The sequence below is a fragment of the Hermetia illucens genome, chromosome 4, assembly GCF_905115235.1.
Source record: "Hermetia illucens chromosome 4, iHerIll2.2.curated.20191125, whole genome shotgun sequence".
Classification (NCBI taxonomy): domain Eukaryota; kingdom Metazoa; phylum Arthropoda; class Insecta; order Diptera; family Stratiomyidae; genus Hermetia; species Hermetia illucens.
Genome location: NC_051852.1, coordinates 120,310,916 through 120,326,391, shown reverse-complemented (window position 1 = coordinate 120,326,391; position 15,476 = coordinate 120,310,916). Strand labels below are relative to the sequence as shown.

Genomic DNA, 15,476 nt, shown 5'->3' with positions numbered 1-15,476 from the left:
CTAACGTAGTTACTCAGCCAAGGCGGGTATTATCAGCCTTAACTGCACACAATCCGAAAATCATGGTCGCAACAGGAACGAGTGTAAACGATACTCTGTTTTAGATAGGAGCGTACACTTTAGGCGTAAAAGCATTTCACTTCCTCACTCCTCGCATGAAGAAAATTATTTTATTTTCTGGGAAATTCATATAAGTCCCCTATGTGAACTTTCAACACCTGTAGTATACGGCGTTTCCAAAAAATTATCAGCCTTCCAATAGACACATTTCCGGGCTTCATACAGGTTTTTCTATTTTTTTCCCTGCAGCACAAGGGATTTCATACACCTTTCTTGGGAATTCCCGATTCCTTAATTTTTGTATCATATATAATATTCACGGGCACGTGCAGAGATCTATTAAGAACTCCGTCAAGCGGAGAAGCGACTTCACAGACGAGGAAGAAGGAATCCTGGGAGAACCAACAGGTCTGTGAATTCGAAAAGAACAGAGAGCAACCGCACTAGACGCGGAAGTTTTACCAACAAGTCAGCAGGATGAAGTCTTATACACCTTGATGCTAATCCTGCCAAGACAAAGAGGGGAATCTGATTTCCGACAGAAGAGCATATTGGAGCGATGGGTTGAGTATTTTGTTAATCAACCAAAATATCGGCGAGTTGCAGGTGCCAGCAACTGAAGACGACCGACAAATGGTGCCACCACCAAGAAAAATAGAAGAAACAGTCCATGCAATCCATCGGCTTAACAATCATAAGTCACCAGGAGCCGATGAAATTACAGCTGAATTGATTAAATATGGAGGCGTCCAACTACACCAAGTGGTTCATCAACTAATGCTCAAGGTGTGGGACAGCGAGTCAATGCTTGACGACTGGCAAATAGACATTATCTGTCCCATACATAAAAAGGGAGATATCACACAGTGCAGCAATTATGAAGGTATCACGTTGCTGAGTACCATCCATAAGATATTCTCCGCTATCTTGCTAGGCCGGATAGCCCTATACGCCCAGAACAGCATTGGCCCATACCAAAGAGACTTCACTCCACGCAAATCAGCAACAGATCAGATTTTCCCTGTGCGGCAAGCGACGGAAAAACTGTTTGAATATGGACATCAGTTGGACCATATTTTCATCGACTTTAAAGCCGCCTATGATAGCGTAACTAGGGTAAAACTGAGAGAATTCGGTATCCTGACGAAATTGATAAGACTGACTAGGCTGACCATGACCAATGTGCAAGGCCAGATAAAAGCAGCAGGATTGCTTTCAAGACCATTCGACATCAACAACGGTCTACGACAAGGGGATGCCTTATCATGCGTTCTCTTTAACCTGGCCCTCGAGAAAGTGATCCGTGATGCTGAGGTAAATGCAAGAGGTGCGATCCTCTTTAAGTTCACCCAAATACTGGCCTACGCTGACGATATCGACATTATGGGAAGGAAGAATGACCCGAGGCGTACAAACTGCTTCCATTCAGATCGAGCAGGCGGCCCGAGATCTTGAACTGCACATCAATGAAGGCAAGACAAAATATATGGTGGCAATGTCAGCACAAAAAGCAGCCAACCAACATCAAACCGCACTGGTCAAACGGGAAGTATAGAGATAGGAGACTACAACTTTGAAATCGTTGATAATTTCTCCTATGTAGGGTCGAAAATCACAACCGATAACAGCTACGACGATGAAATCCGTGCACGGTGGTCGACTGCCAAAAGAGCCTACAACAGCCTAGCTAGGGCCAAAGCTCTTACTGTACAAGACTATGATCTTGCCAGTCTTCATGTATTCCTCGGAGACTTGGGTCCTTAGCAAGAAAAATTGCGAACTATTGGCCGCGTTCGAGAGAAGAAGCCTCTGAAGAATTTTTGGCACTCTACATGAGGATGGACGATTCTGTAGCTTACATAACGATGAAATCTATGAGCGATACCACGACCGTCTGGTTGTGGCTAAAATCCGTATGGATGAGGATGATCCAGCCGGGAAAATCAATAAGGGCAATATCTATGGTAGAAAAAGAAGACGAGGCAGACCCTGCCTAAGATGGAGCGATGGCGTAGGTCCGGACACCAGACAGCTTTTAGGGATATCGAATTGGTGAACTTCGGCGCAAAATCGGGATGTCTGGAGTTCCTTATTGCCTTTTGTTGTGTCGTTGATGGTGATGATTCATGCTTTTTCTTCTTTATTAATTTGTTAATCATTTACCCATTTCCGTCTGTTCCTTTTTAATAAAATCATGGAAAATTCTGCAATTCCAGTGCTTTTATCGCACTTTTAGAAGCAGGAGTTCAAAACTACTAGAGCGCCTAAAAATATTTGCGAAGTTGACTCAGTTTCTCCAGCAGAGGAGTTCTGTAGCACTTTCTATTGCATATCATATTTATTTCAGTATAATATTTTAAGGATTGTAATTGTCATTAATATTCTATATTACTTAATCTGTAATAAGCCGCTCGAAATTAGTCAGTAACCTATTTTTCTAATTTTCTTACAAATTGCAGTATGCAACAAATACACGGAAATGCTGAACGCAAATCAACCCCCGCATGTAGTTTTTGATACAACAAAAAGTGGTGTTGCATCCGAAACCGTGAAATCGTTCACATCAGCTTTGGGACTCCCCACAGTGAGCGCATCGTTTGGTCAAGAAGGAGATTTAAGGCAATGGCGTGACATAAACAAAGATAAACGAAATTATCTTCTGCAGGTAAGGGTTAATATTTCCTCCTTGGAATCTTCTCATGGAAACGTTACAAGTTCGGTTTATTGTAATTTTAGCGGCAGTAAGATTGCTTATATGCGTTTATGGTTCTATTGGTTTTCCATAGTTCTTTCTTCCTAGGTCTTATATCTAGTTCAGTTAATTACTATTTCCTACCCCCGATGACTAGTTTTCAAATACAGTCCCTGTATATTGAATCAGGACCACTACGTTCTTTCCACATTTTTCAAAAATGTTTAAAATCTTTTGCACTTTAGGACTTTTGAATAGAATATGAACCAAACGAACAATTTCGCCACTTGAAGAGTGGAAAAGTGCCAGGACATCAGTGTTCAAAAATATTATAAGTATCTAACTTCGCTCGATCAATAACACTTAAACATTGTGAGTTGATCTTTTCTTTAATCTATGGTCACTTCGTTGCATTCGACAAAGTAACCATTAATTTTAAAATGTGAAGCAAAGCAGATTTGACCACTTCGTTGTCACCAATAAAGCCTAAGAAATTTTTGGTCTCAGTATTAAGAGATCCAAAATAAAATAATGTTACAAACAGAGGAGAGACATACGAAAAATACGAAGCTCTATATTATGAGTATTTCAGTATCATCGAATATTCGTTCATGGTTGAATGGTTTGAATTCATATTTCATATCAGAACATATCATCGTTGAATTTATTATGAAAGCAATACGTAAACAAGCGGTTATTTATCACTTTGAAAGCTAGTTTGTTTCGTGTTCACTCCTTTGCGGAATATAAGGTCTTTATATAGTCCCAGTTTTTAATGAGGCTAAGCTTCCGTTTCATTATCATCACAGTTAATGCTGTGCTGGCGCAATCCCACGGCAGAAAACGGCACAAAGCCGAACCCGAAGGTCCATGACAAAGTGGGATTCGAAGCCGGGGCAAGGAGATCAAGACTCGACGGCGATTTAATTTAATCTGTTTCAATATATCGATTCGTTATCTGTGTGATGCCGCAAATAATCTCCGTCCTGAAGGCTGTCCCTATCATAGTTAATCATTAGGATTTCCCAATCATATGCTTCCAAGTAAAAACCCTACCGGAACAGAAACTTCACATCGTTAGTTTTGAATCACTTTATATCAGTTATCATTATTCGCTGTTGCATGGCTTTATTTGAATCACGATAAGAATGCTAACAACACAACACGATAGCGCTATCATACCATTGCCTCGTTTATCACTTGTAGCAATTGTTCAGAAAGTGGTAAGCTTCCATTTACAATCACGTAGCCATCCTGATTTCACAACGGATCACGAAGCTATCATGCTCCTTTTGTTAACAAATTAGATTCTTAAAACGGAATTCAATGCACCAGAATACAGTCAATAGATTCTTCAATAAGCTGGTCCAGCCTATAACCAAACGGGAGTGACCGATATCATTTTAAGAGCCGGAGTTTATCTAGCAATAATCTGTGAAATACTTAAAATGGGCTCACCTAACATTCTTATGGCTCGGATATTGCTAGCGCTGATAAATCTAAACGAAATTCTGGAGTATAATAATTCATCAACATGATGCAGCTGGACAAGCAGCTACGTAAATTTTTGAAAGTAGAAGACCCAGTCTTTATCGGTTCATATATTTCTAAAGAGGATATCCTCTGTAAAGAGCACTACCAAAGTACATATCAATGTGTCGCTGATGGACGGTACATTGTGGCGCTGCCTTTTCAGAATTCACTCGACTGACTAGATCCCTCTTAGATTCTTTCGTGATCTCGGATTTTATGCCAACCTTAAAGGATTGCATTGAGGATAAATCAACCCAGAATAGATGGAAAATATGCCGCTAGAGGAAGTCTCACATGATCTTGTGGTGAAACCATCAAGAGCCACCACAAAGGTGCACCTTGTATTTAATGTACGACTCTTTTGATGGACCGTCGTCGTTAAACAATTTGCTAACCGGGAGTAGCTTGCATCAATGTCTCGTGTCTGTATCCGAAATAGACAAAAAGTTTTGAACGTATGGAAGTCATTGTGATTTCCAGCGCATTTCGTTTTGGGCTAACCCGAATGCACTGCGGAATATGTACGAGTTCTAGCTTTCTAGCTTTGTAGACGGTCGATCAAATAGTGATGGGACGAAGGTGATGTTGAATTCGTCCCTCGAAAAACATTCGGCGATAATGTGTTCGGTGGTATCGACATTATGACTACAGCATTACAAGTACAGGAGGAAGTTATCAATATTCTGCAAAGAGCAAACTTTACATTGCGGTCATGGGCAAGGAACTTACGTCGCCAACACTGGAATTGGAATGATTCTCGTCCTATGGATGCGTTAGGTTTTGCTTGGGATCCAATCAATGATACCCTGATTCTTCAATTGACAGTCTAATTCAGTGATCTTCAACTATTCGATTATTCATCCCCTTAAGATAAGTGCCCATCATCCCCGCAGCCAAAATTATTACGGAGAACCTATGGTTATTTCGATTTGACTTGGGACGAGCAATTTCTTGCAAATGAAGTGAGGGAATGGAAGCGGTCTGAAAATTCAATCAAGGATCTCGATGAAGTTCGAAAATCCTTGCATGTGCCATGTGCGATGCCTATTACCGGCGTAAACAAACAACGGCTCCCGAAAAGGCTGAAGAAGAAGAGAAGTCAACCGATGCAATTTCGTGATCTGGCCCATGTAGTCGCGTCCGTCCTCCTTTTCTGTTCAACTCGTCCGCTATCTCATTGCCTTCTAAACTATCGAGGCCCAGCACTCAGAGTGTCCAGACTTTATTGAACGAGTCGAGCATGTTCAGCCCTCAAGCCACTCCAATACCACTTTAGAATTCACCTGGTAGGACCTAAGTGCCTTAATAGCCGCTTGGCTGTCGGGTAGAATACCAATGTTCTGCCTCCTATAGATTCTTCCGAGGTTTAAGGATGCACATCTATCTATATGCATTCCGTCTGGAATATGCTGGTATGCTTACCCATTGCTTTAAAGTACGGTTTCTTTGCACCAATGACCCCAGCCCCTGCTCCCTCGGCTGCAAGGGATCCATCAGTCCACCAGGTAATCAGTTGCTGGTTTTAGTCACACTCCGCAAGTTTGCCCTGTTGCTCCAATACGTTTCAAACATTTTATCGAAATTAAACCTCGTTGTCATGCTATCTCTTGGTATATGATAAATAATTCAAGATACTGCCTAGAAAGAATATCAATTTTCTTTCAATTAAGGCAGTTCCCCGCCTTGTTGATGGTCCCGGACAATCTGAAGATTCCCGCCTTGTATGCATCAATCCCAGAAGGACCCCTAAGGATGCCGCTGGACATGTCCTCATTGCCCCGCTGATACACACGCAACCTTATCTTTGAAGTTTATGTAATTCACTGGCTGTTGTGCTGTTCAGTTTTATTTGTCCAGATTACCGCTCCATAGGTAATCATTGGCCTTGCTTTTGCAGTGTATATCCAGTGCAGCATTTTCAGAGTGTATCTCCATTTTTTTCTTGCTATGCTTTCCGACATATGTTTTGAATATGTGTCTTCCAGAGTAATTTTTGGTCTACTCTGATTTCCAAATATTTGACCTCTGTTACTTATTTCACCACCGTGTCATCTAATCTAACGACACCCAGGTGATCGAGCTTGCGCTTTCTAGTGGATAGTAGTATATTTGGCTTTGGCTGAACTTATGCGCAGCCCAAATGTCCTGCACCAGTAACTAGTGATTCGCAGTACAGTTTCGATATTGTCAAAGGCTATGTTCATATAGCCCTGGACTTTTATTCCAGTGTTTGTTAGCTCTCTTAGGAGTTCGTCAACTACCATACTGCACATTAACGGTGATAATACCCCATCCTGTGGGCAACCTTGGATAGCTAGTTCATGACAATAGAATTTGTACCTTTTGTTATTTTTGTTTGCCCACTCTCTAACATTCCGCCTATGCAGAAAGTCAGGGTGTCTCCCACTCGCTCGCCGATCAGAATGCTCTTTCGGAAATCCAAAAATGAACATAGTGCTATTTCTATTGCTTCTATGGTATCCCGTACTACATACGTCAGCTTATACAGATCAGTTTCGGTTGACCATCCTGTGCGGTAAGCATGTTGATATGGTTGTTCGGAATTACCGTGCTGCAACTGACCACACTCCGGGCAATTTCACTGGCTTAAAAGTTACCATTGCCCATCTAACTTTCGCTTCCGACTATACCTCTTTCGCTTGCTTTCAATTCATCTTTTCCCCCATTCTGCCCATTATTGGAGAGTCAGGCGACGTGGGTCAGTACTCCGGGAAAGGAGTTCTGAGAAGCAGATGTACCCGGCCCTCCTCATTCTTGGTAAATGTCTCATCTTTCCTATTCTGGCAAGCAGAAGATATTCTCTTTGGCTAAAGCTTTGTATAGCCTGGATGCTTCTGTGGTATGCTCTACGTCTTAACAGAATTCCCTGAAGCTCTTTCGTTTTGCTTGTTTGATGGTGATGCTATACGTCATTAGCGCACTTTTGTACTTCCGCAGATCTCGGTTTGTTTCGCTCGGTTTTCGGAAAATCTGCAACGTCTGGTTTCATTCGGCTAGGTTCCTGAATAGACTGTCTTAGCCAGGCAGCTGGCCTTATAGGTGTCGATGACGACTCTATTGAGGCGTTCCATCAGTGTTTCCTGCTTTATTTCGCTGCTGATGTCACCGCTCGCCTGTAGATGAGCGATGTTGTCACTCAGGTGTCTTGTGAAGGAGTCCCAATCTGTTCTCCTGGGATTCATTAATCTAGATTATCTAAATATAATCTATCTTATCCGAGTTATTTTCAACGTCAAATCAGATTATTCTGTGATCCGACATAGAGGGCTCATATGGAACCCTGCGATTCTTAACCAATCCGCTTATCAGAGTGTTCCCTTGAAAGATATCTATAATAGTTTTTCTTGCCTGGTGCTGGCCACGCATGTTGAAGTGTTCCCACGTTATATATTTCTCACTTATTGCTAAGGATAAATTTAATAAAGTACTCACCTTATCGATTGATGTTGCTGTTTCTCCAAATTTCATGGCGGGTGTTGCCATCGTAGTCGATGAAAAGTGGTAGCGCTTTCCTCCCGCAGAACATAGCCAGCCTATCGAGGGCTTCCCCTTGCTTCCAATGGGACTTGGAAAGCGACGAGGTCTACAGTTAGAAATTCTGAAAGATATATACATATATTTTAATATTCTTTTGGGAATTAAGTAGGCTCTTGGTTTTTGATAAGAGGAATTCTAAATTATCTGCTCCTTTTAAGCCATGAATCTACCCTCGTTACACCCAGGGTTCTTGAACCTACACTATTACGATGCTAAACTTGAAATTTGCTTTTGCAATTACTGCAGATGCAGCTTTTGCATGGTGAAGGTTTATCTGAGTTATTTTAGTGCTGGCCATTGTGCTTGGTGCTCATCAATGTTAACATGGTACTTTCTTACGTTTTGCTTTCCGGCCTGCACCCTAGACCTCTTCCTCTTCTGTGGCCGACAAGTCTACTTCCTTTCTCGGTCGTGCCCTTTCAGCCTCTATGATCTCCGCGATTCCTTCGGGGATCTCGGTGGGCTTTGAATCGGTTATTTACCCCGACCGTTAGGGGTGTGCCTTTACCCTACCTCTTACTTCTAAAAACTCTCCACAATTGCATGTGGACATCTATGCTTGGGAAGCTTCCCCGTCTTAATCGCTGCAGTTTTGGGAAGGTAGTCTGTCATCATGTGTGCCCCTGATATATCATCCCTAGCACATGTTGACAGTTCTGTCCAATTTTAGCCTAGTAATTTAAAGACTACAGTCCTAAGCCAGTCCACCGTGTCTTTCGTCGTGCAGTCTACCATTATAAGACGTGGTTGAAAGCGTATGTATTACACCATCTCTCACCCATCTCCATGACGATGAGGTCCTCAATTATTTCCTGTTCTGCACGAGTGAGTATTTGCTTTGGAAATATTTTCGGAAGTATGTTCAGTCGAATGCTTTTTACCGCATTACCGTAGCTAATAACGGGTCTCCTAGCTCCTACCTTCACTTATGACCTTCCCGGAACTTCTCCCCTCTTGGACTCTGGTTTGGATTTCTTGGGAGCATTCCCCCCCTGTGGGCTGATTTCCTTTTTAAGGTCTCTTCTGGTTTCACGCCTTCCTTCAGGTAGCGCAGATTCCAATTAGCATCTGCACCACTGAAGCCTGTCCCTTCCTGACGTGCAATATGCTGATGTCAGTTGGACTCTTGCTGGCCCCTGCTTTTGAACAGGGCCACTGATTGCCTTCCCAACTTCTCCCTTCTTGAGTGTAGCTACCTGGCTTTCAGTGTTGCGGAATGTTTAGGTTCGTGAATTTGAACCGAAACCCAGGGGAAACTCTAGCTAAGGTGTTGATATTGGAAAATCTGGTGTGGAACTCCATGATCATATCTATCTATTTATCATCAAAACTATGAAAAGCAAAAAACACGAAGAAAGCGCAGTTACAATCGTGGCGTATAGAAAAAAAGATGTAGCTGGAATGAGTTAACTCCGCCTCTTATGGAGGTCTAATTGGAGCAGAAGAAGTCGGAGGTAGTTTTAGTGGATAAAAATCCCATTTTACTGTTAGAAGAAATTTTAATTATGCTTTTCGGCATGGTGGTTGTGTAATATATGAAATGGTTTTTTATTTTCTCTTGACTATTAGGTAATGCCTCCGGTCGACATGATTCCTGAGATTGTCAGGACCATAGTCACCCATATGAATATCACCAATGCCGCTATTCTGTATGACGACACCTTTGGTGAGTGGGACATAACATTTATAAGTAATCAATATTCTGTGCAAATGTTTAAATTAATTCCTTGCAGTAATGGACCACAAATACAAATCTTTATTGCAAAATATACCAACACGTCATGTTATCACGGCGATAGCGAAGGACGGAGAACGGGAGCAACAAATCGAGAAGCTCAGAAATCTTGATATCAACAATTTCTTCATTTTGGGTACTTTACAGTCAATAAAACTTGTTTTAGGTAATATTGATAATACTATTCTTTGTCCTTTTTATGAAAAAACCGAAGAAGCTCCATGAATTCTTATTAATCTTTTCTTTCAGAATCTGCAAAAAGCGAATATTTCAAAAGGAACTTCGCTTGGCATGCTATCACCCAGTACAAGGGTGACATATCCTGCAATTGTGATAATGCAACAATCATGTTTGTGCAACCCAAGGCAGATGCAAGAAATCTTGATCGGCTCGGGTTATTAAAGACTACCTACAATCTGAAGGAGGAGCCTGAACTCGTTTCAGCATTTTATTTTGATTTGGCCTTAAGAACTTTTCTGGCCATCAAGTAAGCTTCTCATTGGTTTTGGTGGTTATTATTGATCTTATCCAATCTATTGATTTTTTCAGGGAAATGTTTCAAGCAGGCGCGTGGCCTAAAATGACTTATTTAAGTTGTGACGATTACGATGGTTCAAACACACCCGAACGTGGGATAGATTTAAAGTCTTACTTTGTTGGGGTAAAGGAGATATGATCGGTTCTAGATTCACATAAACTTTGGGAGTCATTTCCAGGTCACCGAACCCACCAGTTATGGCAACTTCGAGTTAATATCGAATCCGAATACCCAGTTCAATGGAAACAGCTACATGAAATTTGAAATGGAACTTAGCTTGGTCTCCATAAGGGAGTCAGCGTCAGTTAATACAAGGATAGTTGCATACTGGCCAGCTGGAGTAGATAATCCACTTATTGAGCAGGAGCACTTTCTTCTTAATAATTTTACAGCGGCTACTGTTTATAGGGTCTATACTGTGGTGGTATGTGCATACGTTTCAAGTACCAGTTGCGTGCTCAGTAATCGATTTTCTGCCCATTCCAATTAATTGTCGAAAAGGATATCATAGGAAGGGTAATTTGATTTCAAATTAATCACATTTGGTTATTCATTTTGTGGGCTATTGACATTGGCTAAAATGAGATTACTAGCATGCGACATGCAAGTTATATCCAAATTAAATATTTTATTAATACTCAACGCCTGTATCCGCCATGATACAGCAACCTCCATTCATTATGATAGATAAAACCGCCCCCAGGGGATTCAAAGGTTACTGCATTGATCTCATGGATGCAATTGCTGAGGCCGGCAACTTCGATTATGAGATCACAGAAGTAGAGGACAAGAAATTCGGGAACATGGATGAAAAGGGTGAATGGAATGGGGTAGTGAGGAAACTGATGGACAAGCAAGCCGACATCGGGTTGGGGTCGATGTCGGTGATGGCTGAGAGGGAAACTGTTATTGATTTCACCGTACCCTACTATGATTTAGTCGGCATTACAATAATGATGCAGTTGCCGAGCACTCCAAGTTCCCTGTTCAAGTTTCTCACAGTTTTGGAGACAAATGTGTGGCTCTGTATCTTGGCTGCGTATTTCTTTACCAGCTTTTTAATGTGGATTTTTGATAGATACAGTCCATACAGTTACCAGAATAACCGCGAAAAATATAAGGATGATGATGAGAAACGAGAATTCAACTTGAAAGAGTGTTTGTGGTTCTGTATGACTTCATTGACACCTCAGGGCGGTGGAGAAGCTCCGAAAAACTTATCAGGACGGCTTGTTGCTGCAACGTGGTGGTTATTCGGGTATGGATTTATGCGCCTACAGTAGTGAATAGCATAAAAATTAACTTATTTTTCCAGATTCATTATTATCGCGTCCTATACAGCTAATTTGGCTGCTTTCTTAACGGTCTCCCGTTTGGATACTCCAGTCGAATCCCTTGATGATTTGGCAAAACAATATAAGATACTATACGCTCCTTTGAACGGATCGTCAGCAATGACATATTTTCAACGCATGGCTGATATCGAGCAAAGGTTTTATGAGATTTGGAAGGATTTGTCTTTGAATGATTCACTTACGCCTCTGGAGAGGTCAAAGTTGGCTGTTTGGGACTATCCAGTTAGTGACAAGTACACAAAAATGTGGCAAGCTATGCAAGAAGCGGGTCTCCCGGCTACACTTGAAGAAGCTGTTGAACGTGTACGAAACTCAACAACAGCAACCGGATTCGCATTTTTGGGAGACGCTACCGACATTCGTTATCTCACAATGACCAATTGTGACTTGCAGATTGTCGGAGAGGAGTTTTCACGTAAACCATATGCGATAGCTGTGCAACAAGGATCGCCTCTGAAGGATCAGTTTAATAGTGCGTAAGTAGAGTGTATATTTCAAATATTTTATTATAACATATAATAGCTAAACCCGACAGACTTTGTTCTGAATGTATATATTTGTACAAAAGCCGCGGATTTTCGGTACTGAAAAAGTGAACCAATCTGATGGTTATTCTGACCAGACCAGACTGAATGGCTAGAGACGACCAAGAGGGAAGAGCTATCTCACAAATCTAAAAAGATAGTGAAATTGGTCGTGAAGGTCCGCCCGCAAATTTTGAAGCTCCATCGAAGTATTCCGTCGACACGTGCTTGCAGTTCTCTGTGTTAGCCAGGCTCGGGAATATGGACGGTCCTCAAGTACTTCAATCACTCACATGCCATTTCACAAAATTCACGTGGGTCCGCCCTGGATTCTGAAGAATAAATCAAACGAAATAAACAACACGCGTGCTAAACCTGGAAATGAAAACCATTTCGATGGCATCAATGGTTGATCTAGTTTTACAAAACCAATACTCCTAATCTGAATTGTAAATTTCCAGCTCTAATATTTTCCCCATAGTGTCTAGGAGGCATATGGGTCTATTGGAGGATGGTCCCCCAGGCGGTTTTCTAGCCTTAGGCAACAGTATCAGCTTCTGTCGTTTCCATGAAACAGGGACGATTCCCTCGGACATAAACGCTTTGAACAACTCCGCGAGCATATCCCGCCTACATTTCACCGAGAGATTACGGAGCTTATTCGGTATACCGTCTACACTCAGGCTTTACTATCGCCTATTCTACCGCAGATCTTCAGCAGCTGATCTCTGGTGACTACCGGAATCGACGTCATCGGGTTGACTGAAAGGTGTCAGCACTCTCGTCTTGTTGGGTAAACAACTAATTTTTAACAAGAGGGTAGAGCACATGATCTATGAAGATGAACGGCCTCTGAATCGTCCCGTTACAATTTTAAAGGCGCTTCCCCAAGGGTTTATGTCCGCCTGCGAACAGGAGTCCTTAAAATATTCCCTGTTGCTTTACTGGATGACGAGCTTGAAGTTCTTGCGAGCTTCCTTATAAGTACGCTCCTTTTGCCCCTATTCGATCTTACCTACCGTCCTCTGAGTGGTTCGTCTGGCTCGGTGACAAATCAATGGAAGACCGACCATCAGTAATTGTATTTTCTGGTGGAAAATGAGCATCTCTTAGGTATCGACACGTCACATGCTTGTCCATCCATTGCTTTTGCAGACCATCCTCGCGATCTTTTCGATTTTGGATTTCGGCGTGCGAGTCTCTTGCCCTGTAGCTCGGTTAATAGTTTAAAGGTGGTCACTGTGCGTGAACTCCTTACTAACTTACCAGGACATATTATACACGTGCAACGCACGGTTGCCAAAAGTCAGATCTACAATTGAAATGGACACCCTTGTCGATAGGTCTTCACATCACCTTCGTTAGCAAGAATTATATATAACTGGACTCTAACTAACTCAACTAACTCAATGGCCTACGCGGTAAAGTCACCGTTTATCACCTTTGGACTTCATCCTATTGCCTCGAAAACAAGATCATCTAACAAGTCTCCAAATTCAGACAATGTTTAGTAGCTATATACGAATAAACAGCGTATTTTTTAACTATATAAAGCCACTAGTCGCCTGACCCATGATATATGAATATGACCCCAGTATGGGTATATCCTCACCATCAGCACCATCAAGGTTTCTGTAGGGTTTACTTATGATGGTAATGTCTATAGCGAATTCGTAAGTGGTCTGCGCAAGCAAATCTTGGGCGACCTTGCAATGATTGAAGTTTATTTGTATTAACCTCTTTTCAGTGCAGTTAACTTCTTCCTAAATTCCGGGCTGTCTGTCTATTCGCCTGTTTGTCTGGCTGCCACATGCACTTTTCTCAGAAAAGGTTATTCCTATTGATACTGGAACTGTGAACTCTACGCATGCGATGACTTTTATTGCTCTACGTTGGACTTAAAGGGGGGGAGGTCTCCATATACCAAAAAGAGGGGTCCATTTTTTTCCACCGAATAAAATCGTGCTATTATTAAATGAGTGTCCGCATAGCCCAGTGGTTAGAGCACAAGGCTGTCGTACGGAAGGTTGCAGTTCAAATCTCATTGGTGGCAGTGGGATTTATATCATGACTTGCCGTCGAACACCAGTCAACTCAGCTGTGAATGAGTACCTGAGTCAAATCAGGGTAATAATCTCGGGCGAGCACAATGCTGACCACATTGCCTCCTACAGTCTTGAATGAAGTGCTCTAACACACTTCAAGGCCCTGATCCAATATGGATTGTTGCGCCAAAGATTATTATTGTTATTATTATTAAATGAAAGTAATTTTTCAAAACTGGTCTTAGTTTTGACATTGGTTGCAAAGGGGAGAAATGCGGGGGTGCGAAAGGGTCGATGATTTCAAAGACTTATCAGAAACTATCCGACCCATAAATCTGAAAAAAATTATGATGTTCCATGCACATGGTATCTAGGCTCCGAAACACTTTCCATGACGATATCCATTCAAATAAAGTTAATATGCGGTCAAAGGATAGCAGCCGACGGAAAAACGCAAATTGTTACCTACCATGGAACATAAAACTTGAAAAACGCCTGCTTAACAAGCACCATGAGCTCTACTACCCTATCCCCACCTTCACGTGGTGATCGCTGGGAGTTCTTTCGTAATACAAAATTGTCGACGGACAAGGATGGAGGCGCACCTAAAAACGGGACAAATTGTACCAACTCGTCCTCCAGGCTGGAGGTTGGGTAGGATTGGCAACCCTACACGGTAAACCGAAGTTAAACGGACGGACGGACGGAAAACAAAAACGGACAAATGGGCTGAGGGAGGAATGCATGGCATGGGGCATGGTGCTCCGAGCTCAAATATCGACACCACCTTGAATCCCCTCTGACAATTAGGTGAGAGTGAGCACTGAAGCCCTCCATAACAGATACAGAACAGATATAAGGAAGAAATGGATGGATTAATACGGCTCATGAAGACTATACAGAGGAGAAAAAATTTCGCGCATTTACTCTACTAGTAGTATCATGTATCTTATGCAATTCGACTCTAACCCATGTGCAAACCTAGATAAAAGTAATAGGATTATTCTCGAGACCATTCAACAACGGTCTAAGAAAGGGGGATGCCTTGTCATGCACGTTTTTTAACCTGGCCCTGGAAAAAGTGATCCGTGATTCTGATATAAATGCGAGAGACACCATCCATTTCAAGTTTATCTAACTACTAGTCTATGCTGACGATATTGAAATTATGCCAAGAACAACCCGAGATGTACCATCCACCTTCATCCAGATCGAGGAGACGGGACGAAATGTTGAGCTGCACATCGACGTAAAATCGGGATGTCTGGAGTTCCTTATCCTTATCCTATTGGATACCGGTTGTTGCGTCATTGATAATGATGATACTTCTGGGCCTAAGCGAGGTGAGGTAGTGGAACTCTGGAGAGTACTTCTCTTACTGACGGCTATCGTAAAAAGCGCTCTCATGACCTAGGAGCTAATATTTAACGGAACGG

General features: G+C 42.1%; 1 protein-coding gene across 1 annotated transcript in view; it reads left to right on the top strand.

The window, feature by feature from the left end:
• Positions 1-15,476, top strand: part of LOC119653701 (ionotropic receptor 25a) — a 65,063-nt gene that overhangs the window by 4,720 nt on the left and 44,867 nt on the right. Inside the window, exons 3-10 of the mRNA XM_038058575.1 lie at positions 2,520-2,725; positions 9,413-9,509; positions 9,577-9,744; positions 9,828-10,065; positions 10,128-10,239; positions 10,295-10,540; positions 10,782-11,374; positions 11,432-11,947. Of these exons, the coding sequence (XP_037914503.1) occupies positions 2,520-2,725; positions 9,413-9,509; positions 9,577-9,744; positions 9,828-10,065; positions 10,128-10,239; positions 10,295-10,540; positions 10,782-11,374; positions 11,432-11,947 (2,176 nt within the window). The remainder of the gene's footprint in view (positions 1-2,519; positions 2,726-9,412; positions 9,510-9,576; positions 9,745-9,827; positions 10,066-10,127; positions 10,240-10,294; positions 10,541-10,781; positions 11,375-11,431; positions 11,948-15,476) is intronic.